The sequence below is a fragment of the Leuciscus leuciscus genome (genome assembly GCF_965113295.1).
Source record: "Leuciscus leuciscus genome assembly, chromosome: 4".
NCBI lineage: Eukaryota > Metazoa > Chordata > Actinopteri > Cypriniformes > Leuciscidae > Leuciscus > Leuciscus leuciscus.
This window is the reverse complement of record NC_138728.1, coordinates 2,708,118-2,720,976: the sequence shown is the minus strand read 5'-3', so window position 1 is coordinate 2,720,976 and position 12,859 is coordinate 2,708,118. Positions and strand designations below refer to the sequence as shown.

Here is a 12,859-nt window from a genome sequence, read left to right as displayed (position 1 = left end):
AATCAAAGCTGTTTAAAGCCCTGTATTGCACTGGCGACAGCAGACCGTGAGCCGTAATGGCTCGGGGAAAGAGGGCGCCGGGTCTCGGGCAGCGTGAGTGTCAGTCTCATTTTGAAGTTCAGGAATCCCATCAGCTTGGAGAATTTGCAGTGATGGGTTAAGAAATGTGCTCTCCGGTGGCAAACCAGATCGGCTGTCTGGACCTCGGTCAGATTCAGGGGCTTTTTCGGGTTGTTTTGCAGGCGAAAACGGTGAAACGCTGCCTTTTCTGGTTTGATTATATTACATTTATCATTTAATGTGTTTAAGTGTTTGCATCTCAAGCTATATGTGAGATTATAATTAGTGTCTCTATTCTAATCTCTCATGTTTAATATTCTTCCGGACATAAATTCCGCATGCAACTCGTCCAGCACCGTTTGTCATGGACCCATGAATGAGGTGTCCAATCGTGTGGCTTGATATGACTTTTATAATCGATCGGGCTTATGATGTTCGCATGGCGGCCGGAAAACTGGGTGAAAAAGTCCAATAGACTTAACATTGGCATGAACTTTGTGAGATCGTATCTCCAGCTCAGAATGTCATGAAGATTTGTGGGTTGGGCTTATTTAGTTCAAGCAGCCAATAAGTGGTGACATAAATTCTAAAACCAGACCTAGAAACCAGTTACAGCACCCTAGCAACCACTAGACTTCCACTGAAAGATGAGAGATATCTCTGGATCAGAACATCATAGAGTCATAGGGCTCCATTTTAACGATCTGAAACGCAAGTATCAAACGCGAAACGCAAGTAACTTTGTGGGCGGATCTCGGGCGCTGTTGCTATTATACCGGCGGGATAAATGACTCTTGCGCCCGACACAAATCTAAAATGGGTTGGTCTGAAGTAGCTTCATTACTCATAGGTGTGGTTTGGGCGTAACGTGAAATAAACCAATCAGAGCGACATCTCACATTCCCTTTAAGAGCAGGCGCGCTTGTTCCATGGCGGATTGCTATTATAACGGTGGATTTGCCAGATGCACGCCAGCAGCGGTTCACAGCCGAGGAGACCGACGTTCTCGTCAGGGCCGTAAAACACAGAGAAGTGATATTGTGTGGGGATGGAGAGACACACCCAAATTAGCTTCGGTTAAACAGGCGTGTAATAATTTGGGTAAATGTGTAAGCTAGATTTATGCCTATTTTTTCACATCTTCATGGACACCACAATGATTTCCCTCATGTGGAATATTTTTCCTTGTAATTATGTATGGTTTGCAAAAAATGTGAACTGCTGTGTCTGTGTAGATGAGAGAAGCAAAGTGCATGAGCGTTGTGCAAACACTACATTATGGCCAAGCATGTCCCCTTAAAATAGCATCTGAATAGCGCGCCACTGACTTTAGACTAGGTTTTTCCTGGTCAGTGGCGGAATTGTTTTCTGAAACTGCAAAATAGCACCAGGGAACGTTTGCGCCGGAACACGCCTCCTCTTTTCGCTGAACCACCCCCGGGAGCGCAAGTTCATTCCCTAATTTACCGACATGCGTCTGTGGAGGGAAAAGTCTGCTGTGCGTCGGGTGCAAACTAGGAATGATACATGTGTCGCTGTACAAGGTCAATTGCGCTGGGTGCAAGATAGGGCCCTAAATGTTTTTACTTAGCTCTAGTTTCACTTCTACTGGTTCCTATTACTAAGTTCCTATAACTACCCGGTGTTAAAGCCCCTATAGAGACCTGTGGGAGGGCTTTTTCAATGGTCTTTTTAGATTGACTCAGATAGTGATTATGTCATTTGTTTGCACACGCAGCAATGTATTTGTTATTTTAGCTTTAACCACATGACTATAACCAGCCCTGAACACTTCAGCTCAAGTGCTGCTGTTGACAAAGACTGGTTCAGATGTTTTTCCAAGCTTGGCTTGAGTAATGTAGTCAGATGTGCATATATTATGTAGCCGAAGTGTCCTCATTAGCATAAGATAGCATATAGAATGGTGATTATTGTCTCAATGTTGGCACACACGGCGTAATTCAGTGTGAGAGTTGCATAAGTTGGAAGCCGGACAATTTGTGCATATTCATGACACTGCCAGTCATTACGGTGAGCACAGTCTTCTTCCTTTTTATATGATATTGTCAGCCCGCGACAAACTCTAGAGAGAGAGGAAAGTACTGGTGTTTTTAACAGTAGTAGTCTCCAGAAATGGAAGCGAAAATGAAAGGGAGGGAATTTAATTTGCGCCAGTAATTGACATTTAATTTAGACTCTTGTTCGTCTCATTAAGCTGTCCGTCATCCGTGCTGTCATCAAACACTCAATAAGCGTCAGTTTGTTTCCTCTCGTCCTGCTCAACAGAGACACAGAACAGCCTGTGCACGTGCCGTAATCAACATAAAAACAGGACATTGTTCTGTGATTACTGTTTTATCACTCAGACCCCCTCAGCTCCAGCTCTGCACCCAAGGCAACATGTGAACTTCTGGGTCGTGGCACTGCTAGTATTGCCATCTTAGGGTGAATTGCTCACGTTTCCTCATTTGTAAGTCATTTTGGATGAAAGCATCTGATGAATAAATAAATGTACAAGGTTGTTCAGAATACTAGCTCACTACCTGTGGAGTATGCAGTGTGTAGGCTATTAGTTTTTACATGTGAGTAGTTTCCATAATTTCTATATTATATTATATTAGGCTACACTTTATTGTTATGCTGTCCTTGTGTAATGAAACACTGGACTCAGAAGGATCCATTTGCAGCTTTTATTAGAATAGTCGTACAGGCAGGGTAATCAACAGTAGACAGGGCAATGGAGGAAACACAGAGAAGATCCAAGTCACAGGCAGAGATCGGGGCAGGCAGCAATAATCAAAGTCCAGTAAACAATCCGGGTCGGGGCAGGCAGAGAACAATCAGGAAACGAGGTAAAACAGTCCAAGGTCAGAAATACAAAAAGCAAACACGGGTAATAACCCTCAGTAATGATGGCCATGGCAAATCAAGACTTCGCAGAGAGGTGTTGTGTGGAAGTGGCTTTTATGTGTGTGTGTAAAAGAGGTGCGGGTGTGTTGCGCAATCAGTCCCAGGTGAGAGGCATGATGGGAATTTGAGTTCGGGAGGAAATGGTTAATATTCCAGGGACGGATCCCTCCGGTGGTGCGGAGGAGGCGGTACGGGAGCCTCCTCTGTAACACCTTGTTTCAGTGTAATAATTATACATTTCGTGTTTCCCTGTTTTGTGTCATAGGACTCTTATTTTGAAATGCAGTTCCCGTTCTCATGGTTTCTGTGTTTTACGTCCTGTGTTTGCCTTGTTTCCTTAGTCCCTGGTTTGTTTCCATAGTTACCCTTATTTATCTGCATAGCTACTCACATTCACCTGTTCCTTGTTCTAGCCATTGTTATCTTGTGTATTTAAAGGCACACTATGCAAGATTTGTACCTTAATAGGGCGAATCATCCCGATAGCAAACCATCAATGTAACTTTGAGAGGTGACGCCCGCCAAATCTCGCGGGAATCCCGACTTGCTTTACGGCATGACGTTGTAAAGACCACCCATTGGCCCAACGACAGAATCCAACAGTGTGGGCGAAGGTATAATGCATGTATGTCTTTTCAGCGCTCCAGTGAAGTTCACTTTATTTATTAGAATTTAGTTTCAAAATTACTTTAGCTCGACGTTTAATCTGACTCCAATTTCTGACTCCAATTAGAAAACAATCATAAAAATTGATTATGAATTAATTTAGATCTTTGATTACTCTGGGTATCCCATACTTGCAATTATTAATTCATTAAGGGACCCGATGCCGCACAGAGTCACACGCCCCAGGTTTACGTGGATCTCACGGACACAGCCTCGTCAGTCTGATCTTGGTCAGAGGGTGCAGGGTTTGCTAATACCTCTTTAGTTGGTTGCCTACAGCTCACTCATACAAAAAAGTGTAGTTTATTTAGCCACTTCCGTACAACTTGCCAAGTCAGTGATAGACAGAAATCAAAAGGTCTTCAGATGACGTGCCTACTGTCTCCGTTCATATGTGCCTTTAGTTTGACCTATCCTGGACACAGATCTGCGGTAGCGCCAGCCTCCTCATAGTCTACTGGTCATAATGATTTCAGGAGAGTTCAGACTAAATCAAATATAACATTTTATTTGTCAGGTAAAAATTGTATCATGCCAGTAAAGTAAATGATTAAAAGCCAATTCAGAAATAAAAAAAAACACATGACATCACTTGCTCAAATATGACTCCAAGAGTAAGAAATGCATTCCTGACAGAGACACGCAGTGGTGTGTGAGTGTGTTCCGAGTGTAAGCCTCGGGAAGACACTGACACAGCACTGCAAGGGGGGTTTCCTGGTTACAGGTTCCCAAAGACTGCTCTGTCACCTACCCTTAAACACCCAGACCAGAACAAAAGGCTTGTACAAATATTTTTTTGAGTTGTTTTGGGTCAATACATGTACCCCAGGGGGTAACACCTGGTTCCGGGGTTAGAGAAGGGAGAATTATCAGATATCTTGAAGAGACATCACCCAAAGAGGAGAACAGAATTCTCCTAAGTTTTCAATCTTTCTCATAATACCAATGACTGCAATGAAATTAAGACCAATTTACCAATCGCACTGAGACATTTAAAATGATACCAAACATGAAAAGGAAAAACAATAGATTCACAAGATACATCACATGTGATATATAGACAATCTCAGTGAACTTTTAGTGACTTGACTCAGGGGGAGAGGAAGGAAGGAGGGAGAGGGGGATGCAGAGATAATGAAGGAGAAAAGTTGTCCTGTGCTCTTTCTTTGCGATCTTCTGTCCAGCGTGCGTTTTATTGCTTTATTGTAGGGTGAGTTTTATCTCATCTTTTGTCTTCAGTTCTTACGACGTCACATACATCAACAACATATGAAGCCGCCTCTATGGAAGACACTAGCACGCATTTCAGACGTGAATCACGGCAGAGTCGACGGAGAAAGCGCGGTCGGAAGAGTGCAGAGACGGCTCTGCGTGAGTGGTATTCACGTCAGTAACGTTAAACACAAGTACTCCACAGCGACTCTAGGGGGCGCTGTTTGAGAAAAGAGGAAACTGCATAGTGTGCCTTTAAACCACAGTGTTTCCTATGTTCTTTTTTTGGAACAGGAACATGTTTTTTTTTTTTTTTTGTGATTGTGAAGTAATTACTTATTCAAAATAAGTACCTACTCAAGAGAGTATGTGATTTTGGACACAGCCACTGTCCTTTGGGTGTGACGTATTTTAGAATAATAGGTCATCTGATTATTTCACTTCTATAGTATATGCAGTGCACATACTGTATATTGCAAAATAGTTTGAGTAGCACTTGACAAATGTGGCAGAAATGATATCAGTCACACTTTTTAACACGTTTTCTTATTTGGCTGGATTGGAAAATCGCATAAAATGTAAAGGATGACTATGAATATTGTGTATTACATAATAACATCTGGTGAAATATCGAAATCATGTGACATCATGGTAGCATACTACTGTTTGAAATCATTGCATAATGCTTTACATTCTTTTCTCTTTTTTTAATGGTAGGAACTATATAGTATATGCTAGCATTGCTTTCCAAACATATCTCATGACTTTTGAGTTTGAGTGTAAATGTTATGTCGTTGTGCCGTTGAAACCACAAATAAACGTGATGTCCACCTTGTTTTGACACTGGGAGTGATTTTCTCTGGCCTGTGTTTCTCTCTGCTGTATTTATCACACGGTGCAGGTCAGGTCATCCGTCTGGTGTTTGGAAGACCAAATGCATCATTTTCCCATTGCTCTGAAAGCGCTATAAAAGCGGATTGGATTTCATTTACAGGAGCCTATTAATTCCTCACTGACAGCAGAAGCGATGGAGGACTCCAGGTCTTGCTAATTCACCTTCATATTTTATTTATCTTTCATTGCGTCAAAAACTGTGGCTGGAGAAGAAAGATCTTCCTGGAGGCATCCGATGCTTTTGTTAAAAATACACCAACTTGGAAAGCGTTCTGGTGATTATGAGAGAAATAATCATAGATGCCTGAGCCAAATTCAATTTACGCACAACAACAGCTGGAATATTTGTTCAGAACGGCAGGCGTGATATTACTTTCGCCGTCTTGAGAGATATGGAAGAACATATTTGTTTGGAAAGATCACATTCTCGCTGTTGCCTTGAACGGGTAGAATGTGTGCATCAGATGGCCGGCACACACGCCTCCTCAAGGACTCGATTAGCTAATTACTCTAACGAGTGCATACGTTTGAGAAACATTAAAGAGCAGTTTATTACAACGAGAATTACTGCATCTGCAAGAGTGGAGTGTCCAAATTAAACATCTTATGCTCCCCGGCAACAAAAACATGGCTGGTTAACGTTCTTATGTAAACGTTTTTTTTAATGTTTTAAAAATGTAATGCGACCGTTAAGTGAACATTCCATTTGATCAGTTTGCAAAAAATTTTGGAATGTTACTTTTGAATGTTCTCTGAACATTCCGAAACTAGAAACGTCCAACTAAAACATTTCAGAGATAAAATGTACCATGACCGATGTAAAGATAATGGGTCTCATTCGTGAAGATGCAAAGAGACCTTCCCGAAAACTCTTCTCCTGATTCACAAATACTTCGTAAACGTCAGATGTGATGTGTGTGTGTGTGTTAATGAATTCCAATCAGTCGTAAATGGGACACGCGTGCACGCTCATTCTCAATTACCATAAATCCCGCCCATTAAATCCGACTGACAACTATATATGGGCATCATATTATGACACCAAACGAAGGATTTCAACATGTCTTCTCAAAAGCGAATGAAAAAGAGAAATTTCTCAGACGCAGTTTTATTATCAGAAGTTCATTCAAAACGCCACATTTTATTTTCAAGCGTACATAGTGGCGTATCAGGTCCTAAAAAAAAGGAAGCTTGGCAGCATATTACAGATGCAGTTAATGGAGTTTCATCTGTTAATCGAACAGTCCCAGAAGTGAAAAGAAAATGGTTCGACATGTAACCCCGTCAAATAAACCCGATTAAGGTGAATTCAAATGCAGCCTTATTAATGAGCAACACGTTCGGATGTTAAACGCACTGTTTACGCGTGGCTGGGAGCAGGTGTAGATTTCTTTCGTACCAACTAACATTTGGAAAATACGAACATTTACGCCAGAACCACGTTACACACGATTTACACAAAAATTCATTCTGCTCGTGTTTCATGAATGAGACCCAATGTTTTTGTGCTAACGTTCTGAGAACATTATTAATGTCATGATTCCTGTCCTGTGTTTACCTTGTCTTGTGTGCACTTTTGTTATTTCCTGTTCTGTGCCATGTTTTGTAGTCCTTTGTAGTCTTTCTTGTTTATTAGTCTTCCCAGGTGTTTCTAATTAGCCACACCCCCTTGTTATCTTGTTTAGCTTGTTTGCCCCTGTGTATTTATAGCCCTTGTGTTTCACTTGTTACCTTGTCAGTTGTTGTATGTGTAATGGTTGTCTCTGTGATTCCCCTGGTTTTGTTCCTTTGAGTTCTGTGTTCCATTGTTTCTTGTTACTTTATTAAATACCCTGCGTTTAGATCCTTGTCTTCGCCTGTCTTCCTCAGCAACGTTACAATTGAAGACCAGATAACTAAGAATGAACATTTTATTAACGTTACTGGAAGAACATTTGTTCATAATAACTTAATGTTTTAAAAATGGAATGCGACCGTTAAGTGAACATTCCATTTGATCAGTTTGCAAACATTTTCGGAATGTTACTTTTGAATGTTCTCTGAAAAATTTGTTTTAAAATGTACAAAAAAAAAAAAAAAAAAAAAAGTCCAACTAAAACATTTCAGAAATAAAGTGTACCACGACCGATATAAAGATAATGTTTTTGTGCTTACGTTTTGAGAACATTATTAAAGACCAGATAACTATGAATGAACATTTTATTAACGTTACTGGAAGAACATTTTAAAAGAACCTTGCCAGAACCTCCTGAGAGCGTTCCCTGTTAAGAGACTAAAGCTGTGTTTGCTGAAGATGTGTGTTTTGTGTGTGTTTGCGCAGGCCTGGAGAAGGTGGGCCGTGACTCCAGCTACGAGCAGGAGGGGAAGGTTCAGTTCGTGATGGATGCGGTGTATGCGATGGCACACGCTCTGCACCGCATGCACAGGGATTACTGCTTCGGATACCCCGGACTCTGTCCCCGCATGAGCAATATCAATGGAAAGGAGCTGCTGGGATACATCCGGAGCGTTAATTTCAATGGTGAGTGCTCAGATCCTCAGCTGAACCACAGTCAGAGATGTTTGCGAGTCTCAGACCGAGTCTCAAGAGTGCTGTTCACAAATCAATGATGGAGGTCAAGTTTCAAGTCAATTTATTTGCAATGTACAGTAAGTGATTCAAGTCTGGTTTCTGCCTCTGGTTACACTTCACAACTACTTTTAATAGAAATATTATACATTTTTACATTATGTAATGCTTAATTAGCTTTGGGGTGAGTATGATATATATCTAATATAAAATAAAATAATATTTTTTTGGAATACATTTTTATTCAGCAAGGATGCATTAAATTAATCAAAAGTGCAAGTAAAGACATTTATAACGTTGCAAAAGATTTCCATTTTAAATAAATGCTGTTCTTTTGAACTTTCTATTCATCAAAGAATCCTGGAAAAACTATTTTATTATATTACCTATTATAATATATACATTTTAGCACATACAGCACAAAATCATGTGACACTGAAGACTGGAGTAATCACAGGAATAAATTACATTTGACAATATATTCACACAGAAAACAGTTATTTTAAATTGCAATAATATTTCACAATATAGCAGTATTTTTAATCAGATAAATGCAGCCATGGTGAGCAGAAGAGTCTTCAGTGTACATTAAAACGGTTTAAATGTCATAAAACATGTACAAGTGATTATTTTTGGTATATATCAAATTATAAAATTTCTTCTTGGAGCACAAAAAGGGAAGTTGAAGAATTGTTTGAGAAGTTATTATTTGCTTTAAAAAAAAAGAGCCCTTGTGCACATTCAAATGTTTAGTGTTGTGATTGATTATACGAGATTTAAAAACCAATGACTTTTAATTAAATATCATGGAATTTTGTATTCCAAAAAAAAAAAAGAAATGTTTTGTTTGCAACGCGAGGGTGAATAAATGATCAAAGAATTCTCATTTTTCAATTATTCCCTTTAAGCCTCACAGTATAATGCGTGTTAAAGCCATATTAATGAAAGTTATTATACAATGTTATGCCATATTTCACTATGCAACGCCGCTGGCATGTCTATTAACAATGCAGCATGCTTATCTTAACAGTCGAGCTTCTCTATGTTCATATTCAAGTGTTTTCACTCATTTTTCATATTTCTTACCTCTAGCATCATTCATTAATTCTCGCGATCACAGATCGCCCTGTGCACTGGCACAATCTTGTGTTTGTCATTTCTGTGTCTTACGGCACCCCTCAGTGACCCCTGAAATCATTACACATGCATCATAGCTGAGGCTGGAAAATGTGAGTTAAGCGCATGCAGGGATGCTCATATTTCTTCATAATGTGCAGTTCAGCGCGTGTCTTAATAAGAGCGCATTATAACTCACGAGGCGAGCTGCGCGTGATTGACTGTTTTTGTTCCCCTCGTGCGCCTTGAATCATGTTGAAACAAAAGAAGTTAAACATTCTCTTTGAAACGGAATCAAACGATTCATTTAAATATTAGTTTTTCTCCGTGCGTCTTCACTACTCTTTCATTTTTCTATCCCACAACTCTGTCGTTTTGTTATCATCTGCTAGCTTATGTTTGCCTTCAAGTTGTTTAATTTGCATAACTGCATTGAGCGACTGCGGCGCGCGCGGAGGGGCGGGGCTGCGCGCGTCCATTAAAACCTCATTCATTCACTTTCTGGCGGCCAATGCAACCTGGGTTATTTGCTCCACCACCTTGCGTTCCTCATCTGACTGTGTTTGAAGTGCAAGACAGATACGGAAAATTCACTGACAGACAGCGCATGCTTCCTTCGAATGTGACCAGAAACGTAATTAGAGAGAGAGAGAGTAGATGTTTTTCTCCTCTAGTCTGATGTGTATCGATTGCACAGTTTGATGAAGCAATGGTTTAGAGTTAAAATAGTTGTCATGTGCTGCCAGTAATTTCAGGCGAACTGCTTTCCTGTTTATTGAGCAGCAAATCATCATATTAGACTGATTTCTGAAGGATCATGTGACACTGAAGACTGGAGTAATGATGCTGAAAATTCAGGTTTGATAACAGGAATAATTTACATTTTAAAATGTATGCAAATAAGTTATTTTAAGGACGCCATATTATGCCCTTTTACAAAGTATTGATGTTGTTGTTGTGCTCTAACAGGTTTTCATGCTTGAATGTTCAAAAAACACATTATTTTTCCTCATATTCTCCATTGTTGCAGCTCCTCTTTTCCCAGTCTGTCAGTAACGCTCTGTTTACTTCCTGTCTCTATGAAGCCCCTCCTTCTGAAAAGCACACTGTGCTCTGATTGGTCGGCTGGAGCAGTGTGTTGAGACCTGAGTCTGATATGAAAATTTGAAAAAACAAGTGGATTGACCAGAAACGTAGAAAGGCCGTAAAAAGAGGGTTTAGATTCGGGGTGGAAAAAAAACATGGAGACAACACACTACTAGCTAACTCAACCAGGTCCCAGCCCATTATTTTGTGTATGCCTTGCATGGGAATTATTTGAATGGGAAGTATTGTTACTTTTAAAAGTAATGGCGTTATTCTGAGTTTGTTTCACTGTTTTTATTCATTTTGAGAAAAACTGAATCTGTTTTTGTGCAAGTGAGAAGAGTAAATGCCTGTTCTCATATAGATCTACAATAACCATCATGTTCACACACATTTTACTCACGATTCCTCTCAACATGCGGACAGGAGAGCTGTCAGTCAATACATGGGAAAACAAAGGAGCATGAGTTACTTATTTAAAAACAACTCAGATATTTAGTAGTAAATGCATTACTAGTTACTTGAAAAAGTAATCTGATCTGAAAAAATTTAATAATAATAACTCTGATATTTTGTTGTAAATTTAAAAGTAATGCTTTACTTTAGGTAATCTGATTATAATCTGATTATGTAACTTGCATTGTTTGTAAAGCGTTACCGCCAACACTGATTGTGACGTGAAAGAAAACTCAAGACTACAATGGCGGCGTTTCAGGGAGTTCAGAAACACTGACACTGATATAGAGAAGAACTCTCACTGGAGGGACTTTGTAATTTTGCAGATCTTTTCATGCTCAAACAGCAACATTACACACTAAAGAGAGTTGATCATGGAAAAAAGCATAAAAAGTGGCTGCCAATAATTTCAGTTAAAGGGTAACTCTCGCCATAATTGAACCTAGGCTCTTTTTGTGAATCTACTTGAGGCAAACTTTCGTGTAAAAGCATAATTAGAATGGAAACGCCACTTTTAAGATTGACCGTATTTTTGTTTTAAGTCAAAATGCCTTGTTAATGGGAATACAGTGGTAGCATCAAAATCGCTATTTTTAAAACAGTAAGAAGGCTCGACACAACATGAAACTGTGCTCTCAGTATCACCAGAGGCTCTACACATACAGTAAACTCCAGCATTGAGAACATTGTGTGTGTACACAGAGTTTACTAAAAAGAAAGGTTTTGTCCGACTCACTTTATCAGTTAAGCTGTGTCTGAAACCGCTCACTCGTTCACTCATTCACTAATCCCTACATAGTGAATGGCAGTTGAGTGCACTACATCAGCAAAGAGTGAACGAAAATGAGTGAGCGAATTCGGACGCTGACATAATCATCACGCGCCAGAGAGCTCGGACAATTTCGTCATAAACATTACTTACCCATCTTTGAAATTTCCTTTTTTGGCTGTATGAATTGTATGTAACAATTGTATGTATGTATTTTTCACGTTTATTGCGTTATTTGATTTTTAAAAAGACTTGCTTGTCATATTTATTTACTTTTTACATTTATATGTGAAAATAAAAGAGAACAAAACACTACACAACACATTTGTTTATTCAAATATAGATATAACGGTATATAAATAAATAAATAAATAAATAAATAAACACATAAAACTGTCCAAAAAACCCCCCCTCCGTTATTTAAACATTACTTTCATTACTTTCGCGGGGTTTCCAGTCAGTCAGTGTCCTTCAAATGATTGTTTTCTATCTCGCATGCGCCGTTGCTATGGTGACATTGTTGCCGTCCGTTATATTTATTTTTCATTCGCGCTCTAACGCCTTATCGTGTTGGATTGTGGGAAATAGTGTCTCAGCAAGTGTACATCGGATGTACACTCGAATTCAGAGAGGATTGTGGGTAAAAGTAGTGAACGAAAGTAGGGAATGATGTCGTTCACTCAGAATTCGGACACCACTACAAAATGGCCGACACCCTAAATAGTGCACTATATAGTGGATAGGGAGCGATTTCAGACACAGCTTTAGTGTTTCTTGTGGCTGGAATTTTGTCAGTCAAAAGTAGTCGATCTCCGAATGCAACGTAACAGGGAGGAGAGTAAAGATGGAAAGCTCCTAAAGCTTGTTTCCATATAAATTCACAGATAATTTTTTATCTAAGTTATCATGCTTTTCATTGAAATTACAAGTTCATGACATTTCCTCATATGGAGGAGTCAGTTCATTACGTTGCATTCGGAGATCGACTACTTTTGACTGACAAAATTCCAGCCACCGGAAACACTAACTGATAAAGTGAGTCGGACAAAACCTTTCTTTTTAGTAAACTCTGTGTACACACACAATGTTCTCAATGCTGGAGTTCATGTGTAGAGCCGCTG

The 12,859-nt window shown here is 39.6% G+C and overlaps 1 protein-coding gene across 4 annotated transcripts in view; it reads left to right on the top strand.

Annotated features, from left to right (window-relative positions):
- The window catches only part of grm8a (glutamate receptor, metabotropic 8a), a 247,624-nt gene that overhangs the window by 179,397 nt on the left and 55,368 nt on the right, over window positions 1–12,859 (top strand). For all 4 annotated transcript variants that reach the window (XM_082166767.1, XM_082166766.1, XM_082166768.1 and 1 more), the window contains one exon: window positions 8,063–8,263. In XM_082166767.1, coding sequence (XP_082022893.1) covers window positions 8,063–8,263 — 201 coding nt within the window. The remainder of the gene's footprint in view (window positions 1–8,062; window positions 8,264–12,859) is intronic.